This window comes from Corvus brachyrhynchos, unplaced genomic scaffold (genome assembly GCF_000691975.1).
Source record: "Corvus brachyrhynchos isolate BGI_N302 unplaced genomic scaffold, ASM69197v1 scaffold139, whole genome shotgun sequence".
In the NCBI taxonomy this organism is placed as follows: domain Eukaryota; kingdom Metazoa; phylum Chordata; class Aves; order Passeriformes; family Corvidae; genus Corvus; species Corvus brachyrhynchos.
In genome coordinates, this window is record NW_008246062.1 from 2,033,233 (window position 1) to 2,051,633 (window position 18,401).

The window sequence follows — 18,401 nt, forward strand, 5'->3', positions numbered from 1 at the left end:
CCCCACTGTTGGCGCGGCCGGGACCGGTCAGTGCCGCTGCCGGCTCTGCAGATGCACATATGGCACAGTATTATCATTTTATGGTTACAATTATGAGCAATTTGATAGAAAATGAAAGCTAAATTATGCAATGTTCCTTTTATTTGTTTAATTTTGCGCTCTAAATATGTAGAAGGAAAAATAGCGCCGGTTTTGTGTGGGATGGTGATAGGTACAATGCCTCCTTTTGGCTTCGTGTTCTCACATAGCGCAGGTTGTGATTATTTTCTCTCGTACATGATGAAATGTGTGGAGTTGTTCTCAGGTGCTGGGACTGTTTTGCACAGAAATTGTGTATGTCTGAATCTCCAGGCTCCTTTCTTCCATAAAAAATGCATGGTACATTTACTGGTGGGTAGACAAATACATAAGTAACAAGTTCCTTCGCAGTTTCCAGTGGAAGAGTCTGGGTAGCTGTGCCGTTTAAGCAAATGCCAAAGGAAGTCTTTAAATTCTGAAAGTCACTATAGTCATTGGCAGAGCTCCCCTGAAAGGAGCAAGTATGTTCTGACAAATTCCTTCTTGCCAGTGAGAAAAATCTCCTGCCATAGCAGTTCTTCAGCTAAAAGTAAAAATTTTCATGGCCCATGCCAGGACCTGTATCTTGTTATGATGATCTGTGCGGTCTGTATTTTGTGTATTCAGGTTTTTAGCTTATCTCTCATCAGATCCCTTATGTTCATTATTATTAAAATGCATGGTTTTCCCTGTATATGTAGTGGCATAATTTGTCTTCTGTATGTCATGTTCTTCCTTCCTTTTCAGTAAAAGAAAGTTGTTTGCAGAGCCAGGCTGTAAAATAAATCTTTGTTCTATTTTTTTTTCTTTGCTGGTAAGTATTCTTTTGTTTGTAGTAATGAAGGTAAGGCTGGAGATGTGCTTTCCACTTGGAATAGAAAATGTGAGCTCTGAGATGGTATTTGCATTTATCGATCCAGGCACATCTGTTGGCATACGATGGCGTGTGATATTTTTGTCCTTACCCACCTTTGAACCAGAGAACATGGCAGATAAGCTGTCCAGTTTGATTAGCATATCCTGTGGAAAGGATTTTCAATACATAGGATCAAATCCCCTACCCTAAACTGCTTTTGCATTTTGAAAGTATGCTAGAGACTTCTCTGAGTTTATCTGCTATATTGGGAATTAGTTTTAGGTTTAAATGCTTTCCTTGCTCTCATGAAATCATACGGGCTATCTTTTTCTTTGGCCAATTTTAGATGCACTATATTTGTATTGTGCATCTCAATATTTTCCAGAGCGTTAAAGCGAACTTGGGAATTTCATCATCTGTGTGGAGCAGAGCATCTTGGTAGATGATATAAAACTTAGGCTGTCTATAAAAGAAATTACAAAATTACAAGTACTTGGATAAATCATACTGGTGAATTTAACCAGGGTAGGAAGTTTTTTCTTTACTGCTTTTTCTTCAGGATCAGTTTTAACAGTGGCTCTACAGGTGCTGTAGAAATGGAAATGGAAAGATTATTTTTTGAAAACAACTCTTCAGCTGTTTAGGACACTGTGTTTTTTATTTCTGTTCACACCTGACATCTGTGAGTCCAGAGACTAGATTTGAATTTGAAGTTTTACGTGTGCTTTGTGAAAGCTCCAAAGGACCGCCCTGGCTTTGTCCCTAACTTTCTTAACTCAGTAGCTTTTCTGTAGGTAGGTAACCATAACTTAACTAATTTGTATGCACCATATGCAGTCTCAGCTCACTTCAAAGTGTAATCAAGTCATGAACTAATTACAATACCATATTCCCAAAGAATGTAAATTTAATTTCCCTTCAAACAGAATGGGAATGTATTAAGCAATTCCTTTATATGAGAGCTGTGGCATTCAACAACATAATGCTGATGCTTCAAACAGGAGTGAAGTTCTTAACTTTTGTGGACCTTCTGACCTTTTCCCTATGCATCTTCCCTTTTTATTCTTGCATCTTGAGTTAATTTACTGACTGGATAACAACATTAAAATATTCAAGTGTAAATTAAAATGTAACTGCTGGGCTTCAGATTGGAGATCACTCCAATCTTATTGTATGTGACTTGCTTCTTTATAGTGTTTTCAGAATTGTGCTTCCTAAGGCATTTGGATCAGAAGGAAATTGTGTTTTGAATTGAAGGCTCATAAGGTTCAGACTCTCACCAGATGATTTCTTTAATACATCGAAAAGTGGATGTGCAGAAAGTTCCCTACAGGTTCTTAGCATCACTGTGCCAGGGAGTCCACATAAACTCAGTTATATAAGAATGAGCGAAGTGAAGTTGTTCATAAAACATTTTATTACCTTCAGTCTTTGCAGCAACTTCAGAGTTTAGATAATAAACTTTCATAGAAGTTACTAGTCTCTACCCTTTCTCAGAACAATGATTCACATAGAGTCAAACCACTCATTTTATTTCTCTTAATTTTAAAGGCAGAAGAAACATGTTAGGGTTGACTTTGATCCGTGCCTGGATAGTCTGATTTCCAAAATGTAGTCCTGTTGCTCTTCTGAGATGAGATTGTCAAAGCACAGGACTGTATGTATTAAACACAAGCAGTAGTTTAAAATTAAATGTGGGTCAGCTTCCAATGAAGTATGTAATTGTTAAATGCCAAAGGAAAGAGCTTAGAATATCTTAGTTTATATTTGAAAGTGTTCCTTTTACATGTTAATTCATTAATACCAGCAGTTTATTTTTATTCATATGACTTTTCATATGTAAGTAGTTGAAGCTGCATTATTTTAATCCTTTCTTTGGTTAGGAAGAAAAAAGCCTGCAGGTGGAAATCAGAATGACATACGTATTGCTTCTTTCCCAAAAGGCACAGTATCTCTCTCCTATTGATATGCAAAATATTAAGGCAGAAAATGAACCCCATTGCTTCATGTGTCAAAATACTGTGAAAAATACATGCTTGGGTGATGCATGAAAAAAAAATGTGGGTCCGTTCAAGCTGAGCACACTTGTAGTGGAATTTGTTGTGGGTGTTTGGGGCTCTGCAGACTATAATTAGGTTCCCTTGTACTATGAATGTTTAGATGTAGCTTGATCCTTAGTTGTAGCTACAGGGATAGCATAGTTTGGGGACCCAGCTACATGGGTCTTGGGCTTTGCCTGAGTTTGATGAAATGCTTTCTTACTCTTGCAGCATTCTTTAAAGTAGTTTTTGGACTACTGAGTAACTGTACAGTGAAATGTTGTAGTACATGGTGCCAAAGTTATGGATGCAGTGGTGTGTCTGTTAAACAGCTGTGAGCTTGCTGTGACATTCTTCAAGTGCCAAGCACAGGCCAGCTGCATTCTGGAAGTGGTGTAGTGTTGCTGTTGCTGCCAAAAAGACTCTAAACCCCAAACAAACCCCACAAAAACATCGAAGCAAGGTAAGTTAAAGCAGGCACGTGGTGCTTGATGCTGTGCTGCTGGGACTGTGCATGGCTCCTTGAATGGGTCTGGCACACGCACCTGCTTGGAGAGCATGCAGACAAGCTCAGTTCTGCCTGCAATTTATCTGAGTAGATTTTTCTTGGGAGACCAAAAACATCTCAGTGCTCAGTGTAGCTTCATCAACCCACTGTCAGTGACATTGCCTCAGCATCTCCTTCCTTGTCTAGTTTTTATCACAGCATTTGTCTTCAAGGGACTACCTGAGGCAGTGAAGAGAGTTAAGTCTTTGCTGAAACTGCCAACATGATGATAACTAGTCGGGTTTCTAGATGCATGTCCTTAAGCAGAAATTTAAAAAGACCAGTGTTTTGTGGCTACTGGGTCATGGTTGCAGATCCCAAAAAACTTTCTTCATCACATCACTGAAAGTTTCTTGTATCTCTACCACAAAGTTCACATTAATGCTGTCTGATTTAAATTCCGATCCAATTTGTGTGCGTTTGACTTTTTCTTTCCTTTGATTGCTTTATTTATCTTTGCATATCTCTGTAATAGCTCTGAGTCTCTAGAGAATCTTCCATTGGATATGGGGACTGATGGGACTGCAGCATCTTGTGGCTGAAGATGAGATTCATCTCCTGTGTTCTCTTCTGGCCGTGGATCAGAGAATGTAGCCCTGAGTGAGAGGAGAGTCCAAGCTGAAGCTACAGTCAGGGACTACAGGAATGAGTCATCACTGGGCATCTTGTTTGATGCTTGGGAGGTCTGTTAGGGCTTTTATGCATGGGTGAATGCAGGCAAACTCTGAGCTAATCAGGTGCAAGATGAATCTAATCTGTTAGTGCTGTGCCTAAACTGTGCTAACTTACCCTGCAGCTGCAAGACCTGTGTCCTGGAGCTGGCTTCTGGAGCGTGGGGCTGCTGGGCTGCACCTGTGTGCTCAGACATGCCCAAAGACTCCCTGTGACACAGTTTTCCCATGTGTAAAAAGGGAACAATAGAACTACTGCCTGACCCGAAAATGCTCTTGGCAAACCAGTGAGGAAAGTGTCACTAGGTGGTGAGTTCTCACAAACACTCTGAAAATACAGAAGGGCCTTTGTTACTAGATTGATTGCAAAGAATCTCGTTAGCTGTGTTCTCTTCCCTTGCTAGTAGCTTCTAGAAAAGTTTTTTCCAGCCTCAGTTTGCTGTGATCAGAAGCTGCTTTAAATTTATATATTTTTTAAATAAAGTGAGATAAAACTAAACATTTCTTCTTAAATGATAAAGGCCCCCAAAGAAGTCTTTCTAAGGAGAAGATTCTCTGTCTTCGGGCCCGGTTGTCTTTTTCCCTCTTACAGAAAGTGATACAAGAAAAGCAGAATTTTGGTAAATAGTCCTCATGGAGTAGCCTGGTGTTGGCTTCGTTTGGAAACCTGGACCTGAAGAGACCAGCAGTTGTTTGAATTGCTGTAGCATGAATGTTGCTTGCAGAAGGATGTGGACGCTGATGTGTAGAATTCAAGAGCTTCTTAGGTAGATGCTGGATGCTCTACACTAAAACATTTCAGATTTTAATTGTATATTCACTTATATTCAAAGTGGGAGTGGAAACAGTGGAGTGGGAACAGTGCAGGAGGTCAGTGGGTGTGCTAGAGACAGGCCCTTTCCCTCCCAGTTTCTGGGGAAGCAGGAACTGCAGCTGTTTGTTCTACCTCAGCCTGTGGGAGGCTGGCAGTATTTCAGCAAGGGGTAAGCTGTGAGTACTTGATGTAGCCATGGAGCCTTAAAGCCTGAGGATTAAGAATGGAACTGAAGGAAGGGTAGGGTTGAGACTTTGCAAGATGGATAAATATTCCCAGACTGGTGCCTCTTGCTGGAAGAGGTGTCCTCTGCTCCCAGCTCCCATTCCCTCTGCTTGCCTCATGCTGGATCTTGTGCCTGGCCATCCCTTTCCCTTGCTGGGTCAGTTTGCTCAGGCCCATAGTGAGGGGTCTGGGGTGGCTGCAGAGCTGGTGTGGGTGGAAGGAGCGAGTGGGAGAGTATCTTTGGAAGCAGTTGAACATGAAGTTGGTTGTACCTTCTTGTGAAGCTTCACCCCGAAGGAAAAGCTCTTTGCCTGGCTCCCTGGATATCCATCCCTGGCTTCTGTAAACGTGTCACCACTGTGTGCTGGCAGCCCCTCTTCTCAAAGCCAACCATCTCCACTGAGGTTATTATCTCTTAAGAGCCACAAATGAGCTCTTAGTTCTTTGATTTACATTCAGTGAAAAAATTAACTAATTTATTCTATAAAATATGTAGTACTTGCAGTATGGCACGTAAATGTGGCTGTTGAAATCCTAACCTTTGCATTTCTAATTTTGATTTTTTTTTTTGTTCCCCCCTCCACATACAACCTTAATACTTTACTAATAAACTGCATAAAAAGTATTACTCTAATGCATTCAGATGCATATTTCCTGGACATAAAACTACTGTTCAGTGAAATGCCAAGTACCACTTCTCCCAGGTAACTAGCATCTCGCAAATCCAATATTTGTGCTCCTGAACACATGAAGAATTACCTAATGTATGCATTTAGGTGTATTACTTTTTTTGGAATGCAAATTTATAGGACTATATATACTGTTTTTTCAAACTTACAACATTTTTTTTAAAGCAGATTATGAACATATTTATCATAACGTATATATTTGTCCAAAGACTATATTGCCTTAGTAGATGCATGACCTTATTATATCTGAATGACTTAAATGTTTTTGTGGCAGTGTTGTGTATTGCCCGCCTAATTTGTAGGAGAAAAAAAGAGATCATCTTGCTGCTTTTAGCAAAAAATTCAATAGAATGAGGTAGTAAGGTCTAATATTAAGGCTTTCTTTTTTTTTTTTCCGTAAAGAGCACATTCTGCAGTAAATGTACCAGCACATTTTTGAGAATTGCCATACTTTCAGCTATTCTGCGTATGTCTTAAACAAATGAATTCTTTTTTCATATTCAAAGCTTCATGTTTACTTAGTAAGCAAAGCAGGGCTTTAAACTCTTAGACTGTGGTGGCTGTAACAATACTTTACTTAATGTAGAGTGATTGTGTGAATGAACAAGGTTTTAATCTTCTAATGCACCAAGTTTTACTGTGGCTGACCAAATGTCACAAGAATTTCAGGGGCATCTGCCATTCAAGCTTGTGAGTTATTGCCCTTCCCACTCATGACTGCATAACTGGCCCTTGGACAATCAGGATTTGCTTGCATACTTTGCTGATGTTAATTTTGCTTGTCGTGTTTTAAATGAATTTGGCAGTCACATGCAGAAGGTGTACAGTGACGGCAGTCACATGCACATCGTGTGTACAGTGACGGCTCTGCAGTCTGTGAAGCACAAATGGGGCATCTTTTTAATGGTGCTTGGGAGTGAGGGGCAGTCTTGCCTGGCTTTCCAGTAGGACTGACACTAACACTGTGGCAAGAGTGAGGGTGGCTGCCTGGCCATCACTTGTGTGCCCCAAGGCTGTTCAGGGTACTCATTCCTGGTGCCAGCAGTGTGCTAGCTGGAGGGAGGAGAGGGCAAAATCTGTTTTGTGGGGAAGGGGTTGCTGGAAGCAAAGTGAATTAAGAGGGCTGTAAAAAATTGATAAAGATAGATAGGACTGTCCGTTTTTATATTCTGCCACATAACATGGGTTTAAATGAATTTCCCTATAATTTGTCTTCAAATACCGACATTTAACTCTTAGGCTGTATAAATGAACTGGCTTTTGCTAAAGTAAAATTCATGCCCTGCGTCCAGGCTAATATGTTCACCTACTATAAACATTACTGCCTATGGTTACAACTGGAATAAAAAATTCCTTTTATATACATCATAGCTGGCAGAGACTCCTGAGACCACCACAAATCACTTCAGCCTTTTGGTGCTCTCTGACGAAATGAACTGAAATGTAAAACAGCTCTGGCTTCAGGCAGGCTGGCTCTGGAATGCAATTAGCTTGTTAAGACCATTGTTTGTACCCTCCCATATTTCCAGGTGCTTAGCAAAGGTGTTATGAGAGCTCTCCTGATTGATTTCAACATTGGGGTTTATTAACCTTCCATTCCTTCCTAAAATGTTTTGCTTATTCTCTCTGTAGCCTTTTATTTAAAGGAAAGAAAACCAACCAAACAACAACAAAAATGAAGCCCTGGCAAGGCCACCCGTCCTGGAAAAAGAATAAAGGGGGGTGGGGGGGGGAGGGAAGGAAAGGCAACAAAACTGAACCAAAAAAAAACCCCTTAGGGTCATAACAGGGAATAACAAAGCAGTGAGTTATTTATGCAGCCATGATTGGCAAAAGTGATTGCAACATGAATTTGCCCAGAAGCAATGATTAGATCATAAAAATGTTAAGGAAATCTGTAACTCAACACCGTTTTATAGATTGAAGAAGTTTTTGTTCCCTACCTTAATTGCAGTGACTTGTTATTAAAGTATTTATTCAGAGTAATCTCTTTGGACAGCGAGCCCTTATCCCATCTGCATGCATAATTAAAAGTGAGGGGGGAGAGAGGGAGCATAAATGGTTTACCATGCTACATGAGCAAGGGAGGGAATTACACAATGACAGGTGAAGAGCAGATTTATCTCCTGTTGGAATTTCAATGCTGCAAGCAAGGCAGGACACTGTTGCTAATATCCTTGCAAACACCAAAGTTGCTGCTTCTCCAGATTACTGTCCAAAAATTATTGCTGGTCTGTAAAAGGCCTGTAGCACTGCATCTGTGACTGTGGGGTTTTGAGCCACTGGTGCTCAAGCAAAGAGATTAGATTTGGGTATGTGGGCTTGTGAATCGATGTCTGTGCTTAAAAATGGACTATTTACTTACTTGGCTGGCTATTTATTTATTTATAAATAAACACTTGTAATGGCTGGCTTTGCTGAATACGAATCAGAGGCTTGTAGTTGTTCCAGCTGAAACAATGTCATCACCTGCCTCCTGCTGCTGTCCCTTTTCCGATGATAAAAGAATTTGGTGCAATTCTTCTTTTTCCACTCTGAGTAGAAAGAAGGTTGTACTTGAACATTCATCTCTAAGCAGATTTATCATCATTAGGCGCTACTTAAACCCACGGTATCTGTTTTTAAATTGAACTGTTATGGATCTAAATCAGATTTACACAGAGTAAGTTGGTATATATTTGGCTATAACTGTTTGCTAAAGAGTGTTTTTCCCTTAACTTCTGATGTCTCACCTCTGCAGCAGCAGTATAGAGAATGCCAAGAACTTTTGAGCCTCTATCAGAAGTACCTGGCTGAGCAGCAAGAAAAGCTATCACACTCCCTTTCTGAACTCAGTGCTGCCAAGGAAAAGGAGCAGAAGGTAAGCTCTCTTTTGCCATCTCCTTTTTTTCTTTCAATGACTTAGTCAAAACATCTTTTTGTTGCTGTAAGTGTATTATCTTGCATCATAAAGTATTGAATCCTATTTTGTGATTGGTTTCCTGTGAGTCCTTCCCTTAATACACGGATTGCAGGAAAACAAACAAAAAAACCCCTACAACTTTTGGGTCAATAATATAGGTGAAGTTAATTGACCATGTTGTAATGGAGTAAGAATCATGGGAACCCACACCTTTGCCAAGGAAAAAGTTAAGATGCTCTTCTGTTTTCTGTCCTGTTATTTAAACAGGAAAATAATCACAGTCACTGAAGATACAGCCTTTCACATTGTGGCTTTTGATGATTGAAAAGGGCATTACAGATGATGTATTTGGTCAATAAAAGCTTTCTCAAGTCCGTAAAGCAGCTCATCTCATTTGAGCTATTTATAGAAGACCTATAGTTCTATATGCAGTTAAAACCAGAAAACGTTGGCTAGGGGATACGTGTTAAATTAAGTGGTAAACTGTTTCTCTGATGTAGGTGCCCAAAACCTCGAGAACATGGTTGCTTGAAATTTTTTTCTGGTAGGTAGGTGCTCGGTTTGCATCCCTGCTGATGGCAGATCATACCCTGGAAGAGAAGACTGCCTATGCAAGTGCTCTACCCCATGTTCTTGCTTGCTGTTCGCTGGTAGCAGCTTCCATCTGCAGATCTCCAGAATCCATCTTACATTAAGACCATGCCTTTTTGTAGAGGTTATGCCCTTGATCCTCTCTTCTGCTGGAACAGTCTAAAAGGCTTATTTATAACAGGGCTAGAAGTAAAGTCATCAGCACAGAGTATCCAAAAGGAGGCCTGATTCTGGCGTCTCAGTGGTTCCCTGCTGTGAGAATTATACAGCAGATCCTGCTTCTCAGGAGACTGTGCAGGAAAGAGTCTTTTGATTCTCTTCAGGAAGCAGGTAGTAATACTCTGACTTCATTGTCATCAGGAGTGGGGTTTTTTTGTCCTGATGATGTGGTTTTTTTAGGGTTTTCTTAGCTTTTTTTTTTTTTTTTGTCCAACATTGTTAGACATTGAGCTGGTTGTCAGGCTTTTAATCTTTTGTAAACATTTCATTTCTATTCTTTTGTGTTTATATCTGCCATCCATTTTTGTGATGGCATTGAGTCCAAAACAAGAATATCCTCCTCCCAGAATGGGTGATGTCTGTGTTGTTGCTTGTACGGTATGCAGCTTGCTGGGGATCTCCATGGAAAATTGTCCAGAGGAGTCCATGTAGTCCAACAGCACTGTGGCAGCTGTGTTTTGGGTGATGCCAATCCTTCCTTCTGGTTTTGGCCTGAGTGTTTCATCTCTAGTCTTTCAGCTTCAAATACATTTATCCTATACTAGGTTAGACCTTTGTATTGAGGGATCCGGTGTCATCACATCTACAGAACAAAAGCATGGAAGCAGATAATAGGAAACCTTTAGCCCCCTGACTGTCAAATCGGTTCAACAATCCACGTTCATCTCCTCTTGTTCTTCTGTCTTCCTAATCACTCTATCAGTATATACAAAGAGAATTCTTTAAAGTTGTTTTCTGGTTTCATGTGTGAAGTTTTATCAAGCTCATCTTTGATTCCATTATTTCTTTTCTCTATACTTACAGGTACTTTTGTCCACAAATGCAAATTCAGATATTATATCGAGGTTTGCCTTGAAATTTCATTTATAGTTACATACTCTACAGCTCCAGCCTAGCAAGTCTGAAATTACCCTGGTCCTCTTGTTGCGTGCAAAGCTTTGTAGGTATAGATTAAAACCTGTCAAAACATGCTTCAACTGGTTTTTCTTGTAGCATGCAAAATGTTTCTGATGTTTCTAGCCTTCCTCTTTAATTTTCTCGTTCTTTTCATTTGGCTCTATAAATGGTTACCGTTTTTCACCCAAACAAGCACTTTGTGCTGTTTCTCCTCACAGCTCAGAAACTGTGGAGAGGTGAGCAAGACTGCACCACTCTGTCCGTTCTTTTCCTCACTCACTCCTTCATGGGATAGCTTTCGAAACCCAAGAAAGGTCACTGGGCTGCTTCTTGATGGACTTACCTGTTATTTTCACACATCTTTTAATACCTGAACTATGAGCTCTCACTGTCCTGATGGGTCTCTTTGTTCTATTTCAGTGTTGTCTTAACACAGTAGTTCAGGCCGGCATTGTTCTGTCTGCCTGGATGGGGTCTGTCCCAGGGGAAACACAACAGGGGAGGGATTTTTGAGAGGAAAGAATTGGAAGAGGACAGACCCAGAACACTTTCCTGCTGTTCCGACTGCTGCCCATGCCAGTTCTTATTGCCCCGCTGAAGCTTTTTCTGTTTTAAGGTGGACTTTTACAATAGCCACCTTACTGAAATATTAGGCTAATGAAAGTCTTCCTGAGTTTTGTTTGAATCCAGATGCATTTGAAATATTTTCCTTGCTCGTTTTTGTCTGAGTTGAAGAAATCCTGGATTTGTCTGTGTTTAAAGAAAGACAACTAGTTTGCTACATAGTTTTGTCCTCAGAGAACTGTCTAGGAGACATAATCAAAGTTTCCTGTTTTAGGACACTGCTGATCTTACTGGGGTGTCTGTATTTCCATGTGCGATGTTGTTCCGATTTTCCCATGTCTTGCAGAAACCTTGGACAGCACAGTTGTAATCTGTAATGAAGCACTTCTTTGTTCTGCCTATTTTGAGCTGTTCTTTCTTGTTTCTGTTCGTTTTCCTTACTTGTTTGGAGTAATTTCTAGAGCTACACCTATATCTTAACACCTCCTGCTTCTGCTTTCACGTGCCTGTCTCCCTCATTCTTACCCTACCATAATGCTGATCATGAGCTACCACTTTCCCCTGGGCTTAGATAGGTATTTGAAAACATCTCCTTTCAGTGTTTAAGTGCCGGGTTTTCTGTCAGGATAAGATAATTAACAAGTAAAGAGAACTGCAGCATTATGAAACATCGATGGCATCGTTGTAAAAAGAGGTGGAGTTCTATAGGATGTAAACGACTGCAGTAGCTGTGTGCATGTGGCTGAAATGCAGCCCTGGTTTGTAGCTGTACTGAACTAATGCTGATGCTTTGGTGTGGACTTCTATTTTTGTCTGTTTTAGTATCACCTAACGATAGCAGTAACTCTGAAACCATGTTTTTCCCTTAGCTAATATTGCTTCATTATAATGAAAGTCAGCCCTCAAAATGTGAAGAAGCATCCTGGTAGTAGTGAAATAAAATTGCTGGGAAGATGGTGGTAAGATGATTTAAGTCAGAACTCTCATGGAGTCAATAATCAGTAACTGGAACATGGAACTTCCGTTTTTTTGTGAGATAAAGTTAATTCCATTTGAAAAGATACTTAAGGTGACATGAATTGAATTATTCAAACTGGCCTTCTCAGCATTAACTCTAGGTTAATATCTCATGATGCCTCTGGTTTCATTATAGGAGTTTTAAGTACATAACTTTTTATAATAAATTCAATACCTAGAAGCCGAACTGAAATTGGTTTACCTTCTACCAACCCATAAAAAGAAGCATTAATTGTAAAGTGAATATTAAAGTGGTCACTAAAGTTGACTCAGATTCAGAGAGATAGCACTTTGGTAAAGGAAGAGCTTTACTGCAAAATAGGCTTCTGCCTTGCTGTTAATAGAAAATATAATTCATATTAAAATGCAGTTAAACTTTTCTATCAAAAATGATTTTTGGATATACTCTCTGCAGTGCCCAAATGTTCAGTCTTTGTCAGAAGCTTTACACAGACATGTAAAGAAAATTGCCCTTGTTCTAGGTAATCATGTCTGACCTAGTTTATATACTTGCTACTTCACTGCCATCTCAAACAGTGGCAAGAATCCAGTTTGCTTTGGCAAGTACTGGCTGATGAATCTGTAGATGTTTTGCAGTGTAGGCTAGGACTTGAGGCTCTGAAGTTGGACAGGCAGATAAGTTTCTGCAGAACTGGGGCTCTTGAGCTCTATCACCTTAAGGAAGGATAATACCTGTGGTCTCGGCCCTGCTTATTAATGTTAATCTTTGAATTTACAAGTACAGCTGGCAGAGTTTGTTTCTTATTTGTGGAAGATTACCAACACATCTGCCAATTCCCTCGATTCACGAAGATTCTTGTGTGTGTGTGTGTGTGTGTGAGGCTTCAGTTCTTCCTTGTGTAGAAAAAGCATGGATATGGAGTGGGATTATAAATGGAAGGGAATATCAAGAATTTATTTTCAATGGTGTATCATTTCCCCTCTCCTTCTGTGTTCTGATGTCTGCCTCCTCTTTTGGGGGGTCTGCCAGTGGCCTTCATCAGGAGGAAGGTACTGTTCAATGCTAAGCACCATGCAAGCGTCCTGAAAAACATGGTCTGCTTTGGATGTATTGTAAAATCCTAACAAAATTGACTTTTGGGAAGGCTTTTTTTTTTTAACTTTTTTTTTTTTAATGTTGCTATTTCTCTTTTATCACTTCTTAAAAATTGTTGAATGCAGTTGTATCACTTCACAGTAAAATCTGAAAAAAGCCATAAGCCTTGCTTTTTTTTCATATTGGAAAATAAGATTCGTGCCTTTTTTTTTTTTTTTTGCCATAATAAGGATGATTACATATTAAAACTTCAAACGTTACTTACTTGATTTATTAATTTTTTTTCTTTGACAAAGATATCGAAACACACCAATCTTCAGAAGCTTTTCTGTCCCTAAACTTCCCCAGTTCGATTTTTTTTTCCAGCACAGGTCACCTTTAAACACATTCTTAGCTTGCTTAAAGAAAAAAAAAAAAATCCCACACATGCAAAGGGTTTTGAATGCTATAAGGTAAACCTGCATGATAGAATTGACTTTGTCTGTTTACCCAGCTGTATGGGAACAATGGATGAGCCCATCTGAAAGATACTTGAAAACTGGGATAATAAATAAAGAACTAATTTGAGTTGGGACTCAAGGGTATTGGAATAATTTTGCAAGGCCAACAGAGACAGTTTTAGCATGAGTAACTGTCAGGAATAGCCTTGCATTACCTGTGTTACTTTCTGCAAATCCTCTGATCTCTCTCTGTGCCTCTCTTATCTGTAAAAATGAGATAATGTTTTTATCCTCATTCTTTCTGTTTTTTTACTGAGAATGTCAGATTTCGGGTGCTTTTTCATGGGTGTTCAAAGTGATTAGCAGTGATATTTCAAACATAGGGTGATCTGGAATAGACTACCCTATAATAACATGAAGAAAAATAATGTTTTTTTCCCTTTTACCTCTAAGATACTAGGTCATAGTTCATTTACCTGTCTTTTCTAACAAATGTTAACACTGAACAGGAATGCAGATGGATATAAATATTTAAGCAAAAAGGAAATACCAGTATTGCAATACCTGTGTGTTGCTAGCATTCACAACAGAATTCCACCCACACTCAATCCCCTGGAATGTGTGCCAGAGTAGAACTGTTTGGCTCACCCTGTCTATTTTCTTGATGTGGATGACACTGTATTCCTAGTGATAAGCACTTCACTCTCAACTCACTCAGTTCACTGCTTAACTGAGATTGGTGCCAGTTCACCATCTCTTTGTTCTACAGTCTTTAATCAGTCTTGTCTCTAGTCTCCTTAAGATATTTTGATTTTCCTTTTGTTTTCTTTGAATATGCCTCTCTCAGTTTTATCCATTTAGCTTTAAAAACTGTCCCTCCTGTGGAAATCTTTCCTTGGGTGAGCTGTCGTGTCTGGTGTATATTTTTCTGTTGGGGGATAAATCTGGAAAGAAGACAGTGCCTTTCTTTCCATTCTCCAAGATCAAAACATCCTCTTGGCTTTGTAGGCTTCTGATGATACTGTTATACTTGCGAAACATCACCTCTGGATTTATACGAGCATTTAAATTTGCAGCAGAACTTCCTGTCCTTGAGAAGCACTTTGCAAACTCTTAGATCTGATCTTGCAATTTCTCCAGTCTAACTTGTAGTGGCTCTTGGGAGAATGCATTGTGGCCATACTCACCAGCATCCTCTCACTTTGAAGCGGGAGTAAGGCTTTCTTCAGTGGATTCAAGGCTGCATATGAATGCACTTGCTGTCAAAGACTTTGTATTATGCTACAGGCTGTGAGGAAGGAAACTTCTGTTCTATCCATCACTTTGTGGAGTTGCTGTTTACCTGGCAGTCATTAGGAGTGTAGCTGCCTAGCGATACGCTGGCACTACTGTTGTATAGTCCATTTCACCTATGCACGTGCCCTTTGATTCAGCAGTATTTAGCCTTTTTCAAAACTTGAGACTTTTGAAAATCAGTTTCTCATATACTTACATCCTCAATTCACCAGTTCCCAGTTTCTAGACGTGTCTGATTCCTCCAAGTGTGGCATGTCTTTCATATTGTCATTAACATTACCTTCCTGAACTTCAGGAAAGTTGTTCCTGGTAGCTTTCAAAGTCCAGTTGAACCAGGAACCTAATATACTTTGAAGCTTGCCTTGTTTTGGTGAGGTGTAGACCAGATAACTACCACAGTACCCATCCAACTTGAATTTTTCAGTGACTGTTGTATATTCTCTCATCACCTGCCCTTCAAGAGGGAGATGATTCCATGAGAACATATTTTGGTAAAAAGTGAAAATGCTTCTGCGCCAGTCCAACAGTTGGAATCCTATTTCTGAAAATGCAGACAGTTAGAGTTGTCATTTCTTGCTGTTGAAATGAATATAGTCTGTAGTTCATCTAGGATTTCATAATCTAAATACCTTTATTCATCACTGTAGATTACAGATAGCGTGATATAAGCGATTACTATATTGAAAGATAAATTGCTTGCCATCTCTTGCCTGCAAAGCACACATTTTTGTGTGTTGATCAGGGTGTTTAATTAGAAGTGTCTTTATTTAATGAAAGCCAGGTGATTATCAGTTCAGGGCACTAAAGGTTGGTCTTTGTATGGCAGAAAGATTTTTCATGAGAGCCGAGGGTGTAATTTTCTTTCAGCTAAGAAGGTGGGAATTCGTTATCTGTCTGTACCAGGATGATTGCCTGCAGAAATATCTCTTCGAGTTGGTTCTGAATACCCTAAGATTTAGCTTGAGTCTTTCATTTTGAGCTGCAAAAAGTTCAAACTTAAAGTTTTTCTGATGCACAGTTTGCCATTTGAAGTTTGTAAGGAGTCTCCTTCTGGGATTTTACCCACCATAGGACAAATTTCTTAAGTTCTTGAGACAGTTGGACTCATCTCCTTATATAAGCAGAATGTAACTGGTGAGGTGGCATCAGCACAGGCCATGCATCCACAGCATTTACTGCAAGTCTGCATACATATTGCATGTGATTTTTGGTTAACAGCAGCATGTTTACCTGTCTCTGATCCAGTGAATGCATTAAATATCATTGCATAACAATTTTTGGTTGCCGTCTATTTATGGCAAGTGCCAGAAAATGTCTGCCATGTCTCTCTCTTTGGCTTATAGTAAGACACATTGCTCTTCATTTTGAAACTGTGCTTGTATAATTTCAGATTTTGGAATGTGGGTAGAAACAGATCATGTAGACATTCAGAGCCATCATGTGCCAAAGATGTTTCATAGTACTGTCAACAGAAAAAGGGGTACATGAGTTTCTCCTGTCTATGCAAGAAAATGGTCGATCTGAAACCGAGTATTCAAAGCTACCCACACATCTGCATGGGCTCTCAGGCTGACTGAGTTACTTACTAAGATGTAGAGTGCAGGAAAGCAAATGATGTCCTCTGACCTCTCTTGGAAGTCTGGATTACCTTGAAATTGGTCTCTGCCTTGAAATAAAGTAATTTCTCATTAATCTTTAATAGATGCATTTAATTCCATGTTAAATCTTTCCCCATCTGTTCTCCATAAATGGTAGCAATTCTATTGACTGGAGCAGACCAAAAAAATCCTTTAGGATGTCTTCTGTTTTCTGGTGTGTAATTTCAAAAACTCCTCTTACTCTCTGGAGCTGAGTCATGACCATCAGTACCTTAGTTGTACGATGCATCTGATGAATGTCTCTGCTCTAAAACTTCAGAGGAATTGTTGCAGTGGGGTCTCCTGCAACATCCATAGGCAGCGAGAACCCATGGAAAGAAATAGGGAGTGATTCTTGATAGAAGTTTCAGAGATCTTTATTTTCCAGCCACATGGCCGGGGGACTGCCGAAAAGACTCTGGAATCACCGGACAACCAGGGTCCTCCCCGGGCAGGGGAACACAAAATAACCAATGGGGAACAGGATTAGGGTACATGTGACCAGGGATCAGGGAGACCCTGTGCCTAGGCCATGCCCCTAGCCCAGGGTCCCCTCTCCCAGGACCCCATGGCAGGGGGGAGGAACCCCAACAAGGAATTTTCACAAAGAAGACCTGCTTGGTGGATTAGGCTGGAGATGGTGTCTACCTGGAATTTAGTAAAGCTTTTGACCCTGTCTTCTGCAACATTCTCCTGGAGAAACTGGCTGTTCATAGCTTGGATGAGTGCACTGGTGACTAGGGAAAAAAAAATAGCTGGATAGCCTAGCCCAAAGAGTGTTGGTGAATGGAATTACATCCAGCTGGGGCTGGTCACTAGTGGTGTTCCCCAGGGCTCAGTACCAGGACTAGCCCTGTTTTTTATCTTTATCGATGATCTGAATGAGGGAATCGAGAGATCCCTCAGTCAGTTTGAGAAGAACACCAGGTTGGGTGGCTGGAGGGCAGGAAGGCTCTGCAGAGGGATCAGGACAGGCTGGATCCGTGGGCCAAGGCCAAGTGTGCAAGGTTCAACAAGGCCAAGTACCAGCCCTTGGGTCACAACAACCTCCTGCAGCTCCAGGCTGGGATAGAATGGCTGGGTAGCTGCTGAGTGGGAAAGGACCTGGAGGTGCTGGTTTTCCGTGGCTGAACATGAGCTGGAGTGTGGCCAGTTGGGCAAGAAGGCCAATGGCACCGGGCTTGTGTCAGCAGTAGTGTGGCCAGCAGGACCAGGGCAGTGCCCATCCCCCTGTGCTGGGGGCACTGGTGAGGCCACACGTCAAATCTTGGGTTCAGTTTTGTTTCCTCACAGCAAGAAGGACACAGAGGTGCTGGAGCATGTCCAGAAAAGGGAAGGGTCTGGAGCACAAGTCCTGTGAGGAGCAGCTGAGGGAGCTGGCGGTATTCAGACTGGAGAAAAGGAGACTTGGGGGACCTTCTCACGTGCTGCAATGACCTGAAAGGAGGGTGTAGCTAGGTGTGGGTCAGTCTCTTCTCCCAAATAACAAGGGACTGGACAAGAGGAAATGACCTCAGGTTGTGCCAGGACAGATTTAAGTTGGATATGAGAAAAAATTTCTTCGTCGAAAGAGGGGTCAATCATTGGAACAGCCTGCCCAGGGAAGTGGTGGAGTCACTTCTGTATCCTGCAAACATATAGAAGATGTGTAGATGTGGCAGCTGGGGACGTGGTTTAGTGGTGAGCATGACAGTGCTGGATTAATGGTTGGACTTCATGATCTTAGGTGTCTTTTCCAACCTAAAGGGTTGTTTGCTTCTGAGAACCTTGGTCCCTTCTGTGACTAGGTCAAGGACCTACTCTTGCAGGCTTTCACTTTTAAACCTCAGCAGAAAAGCTTTTATTCACAGTCATATTGAGAACATCATTTTAGTCAGGAACCA

The 18,401-nt window shown here is 40.6% G+C and overlaps 1 protein-coding gene across 1 annotated transcript in view; it reads left to right on the top strand.

The window, feature by feature from the left end:
• Window positions 1-18,401, top strand: part of KIAA1328 (KIAA1328 ortholog) — a gene marked incomplete at its 5' end in the record, with an annotated part of 167,931 nt that overhangs the window by 56,033 nt on the left and 93,497 nt on the right. Inside the window, one exon of the mRNA XM_017746573.1 lies at window positions 8,631-8,758. Coding sequence (XP_017602062.1) covers window positions 8,631-8,758 — 128 coding nt within the window. The remainder of the gene's footprint in view (window positions 1-8,630; window positions 8,759-18,401) is intronic.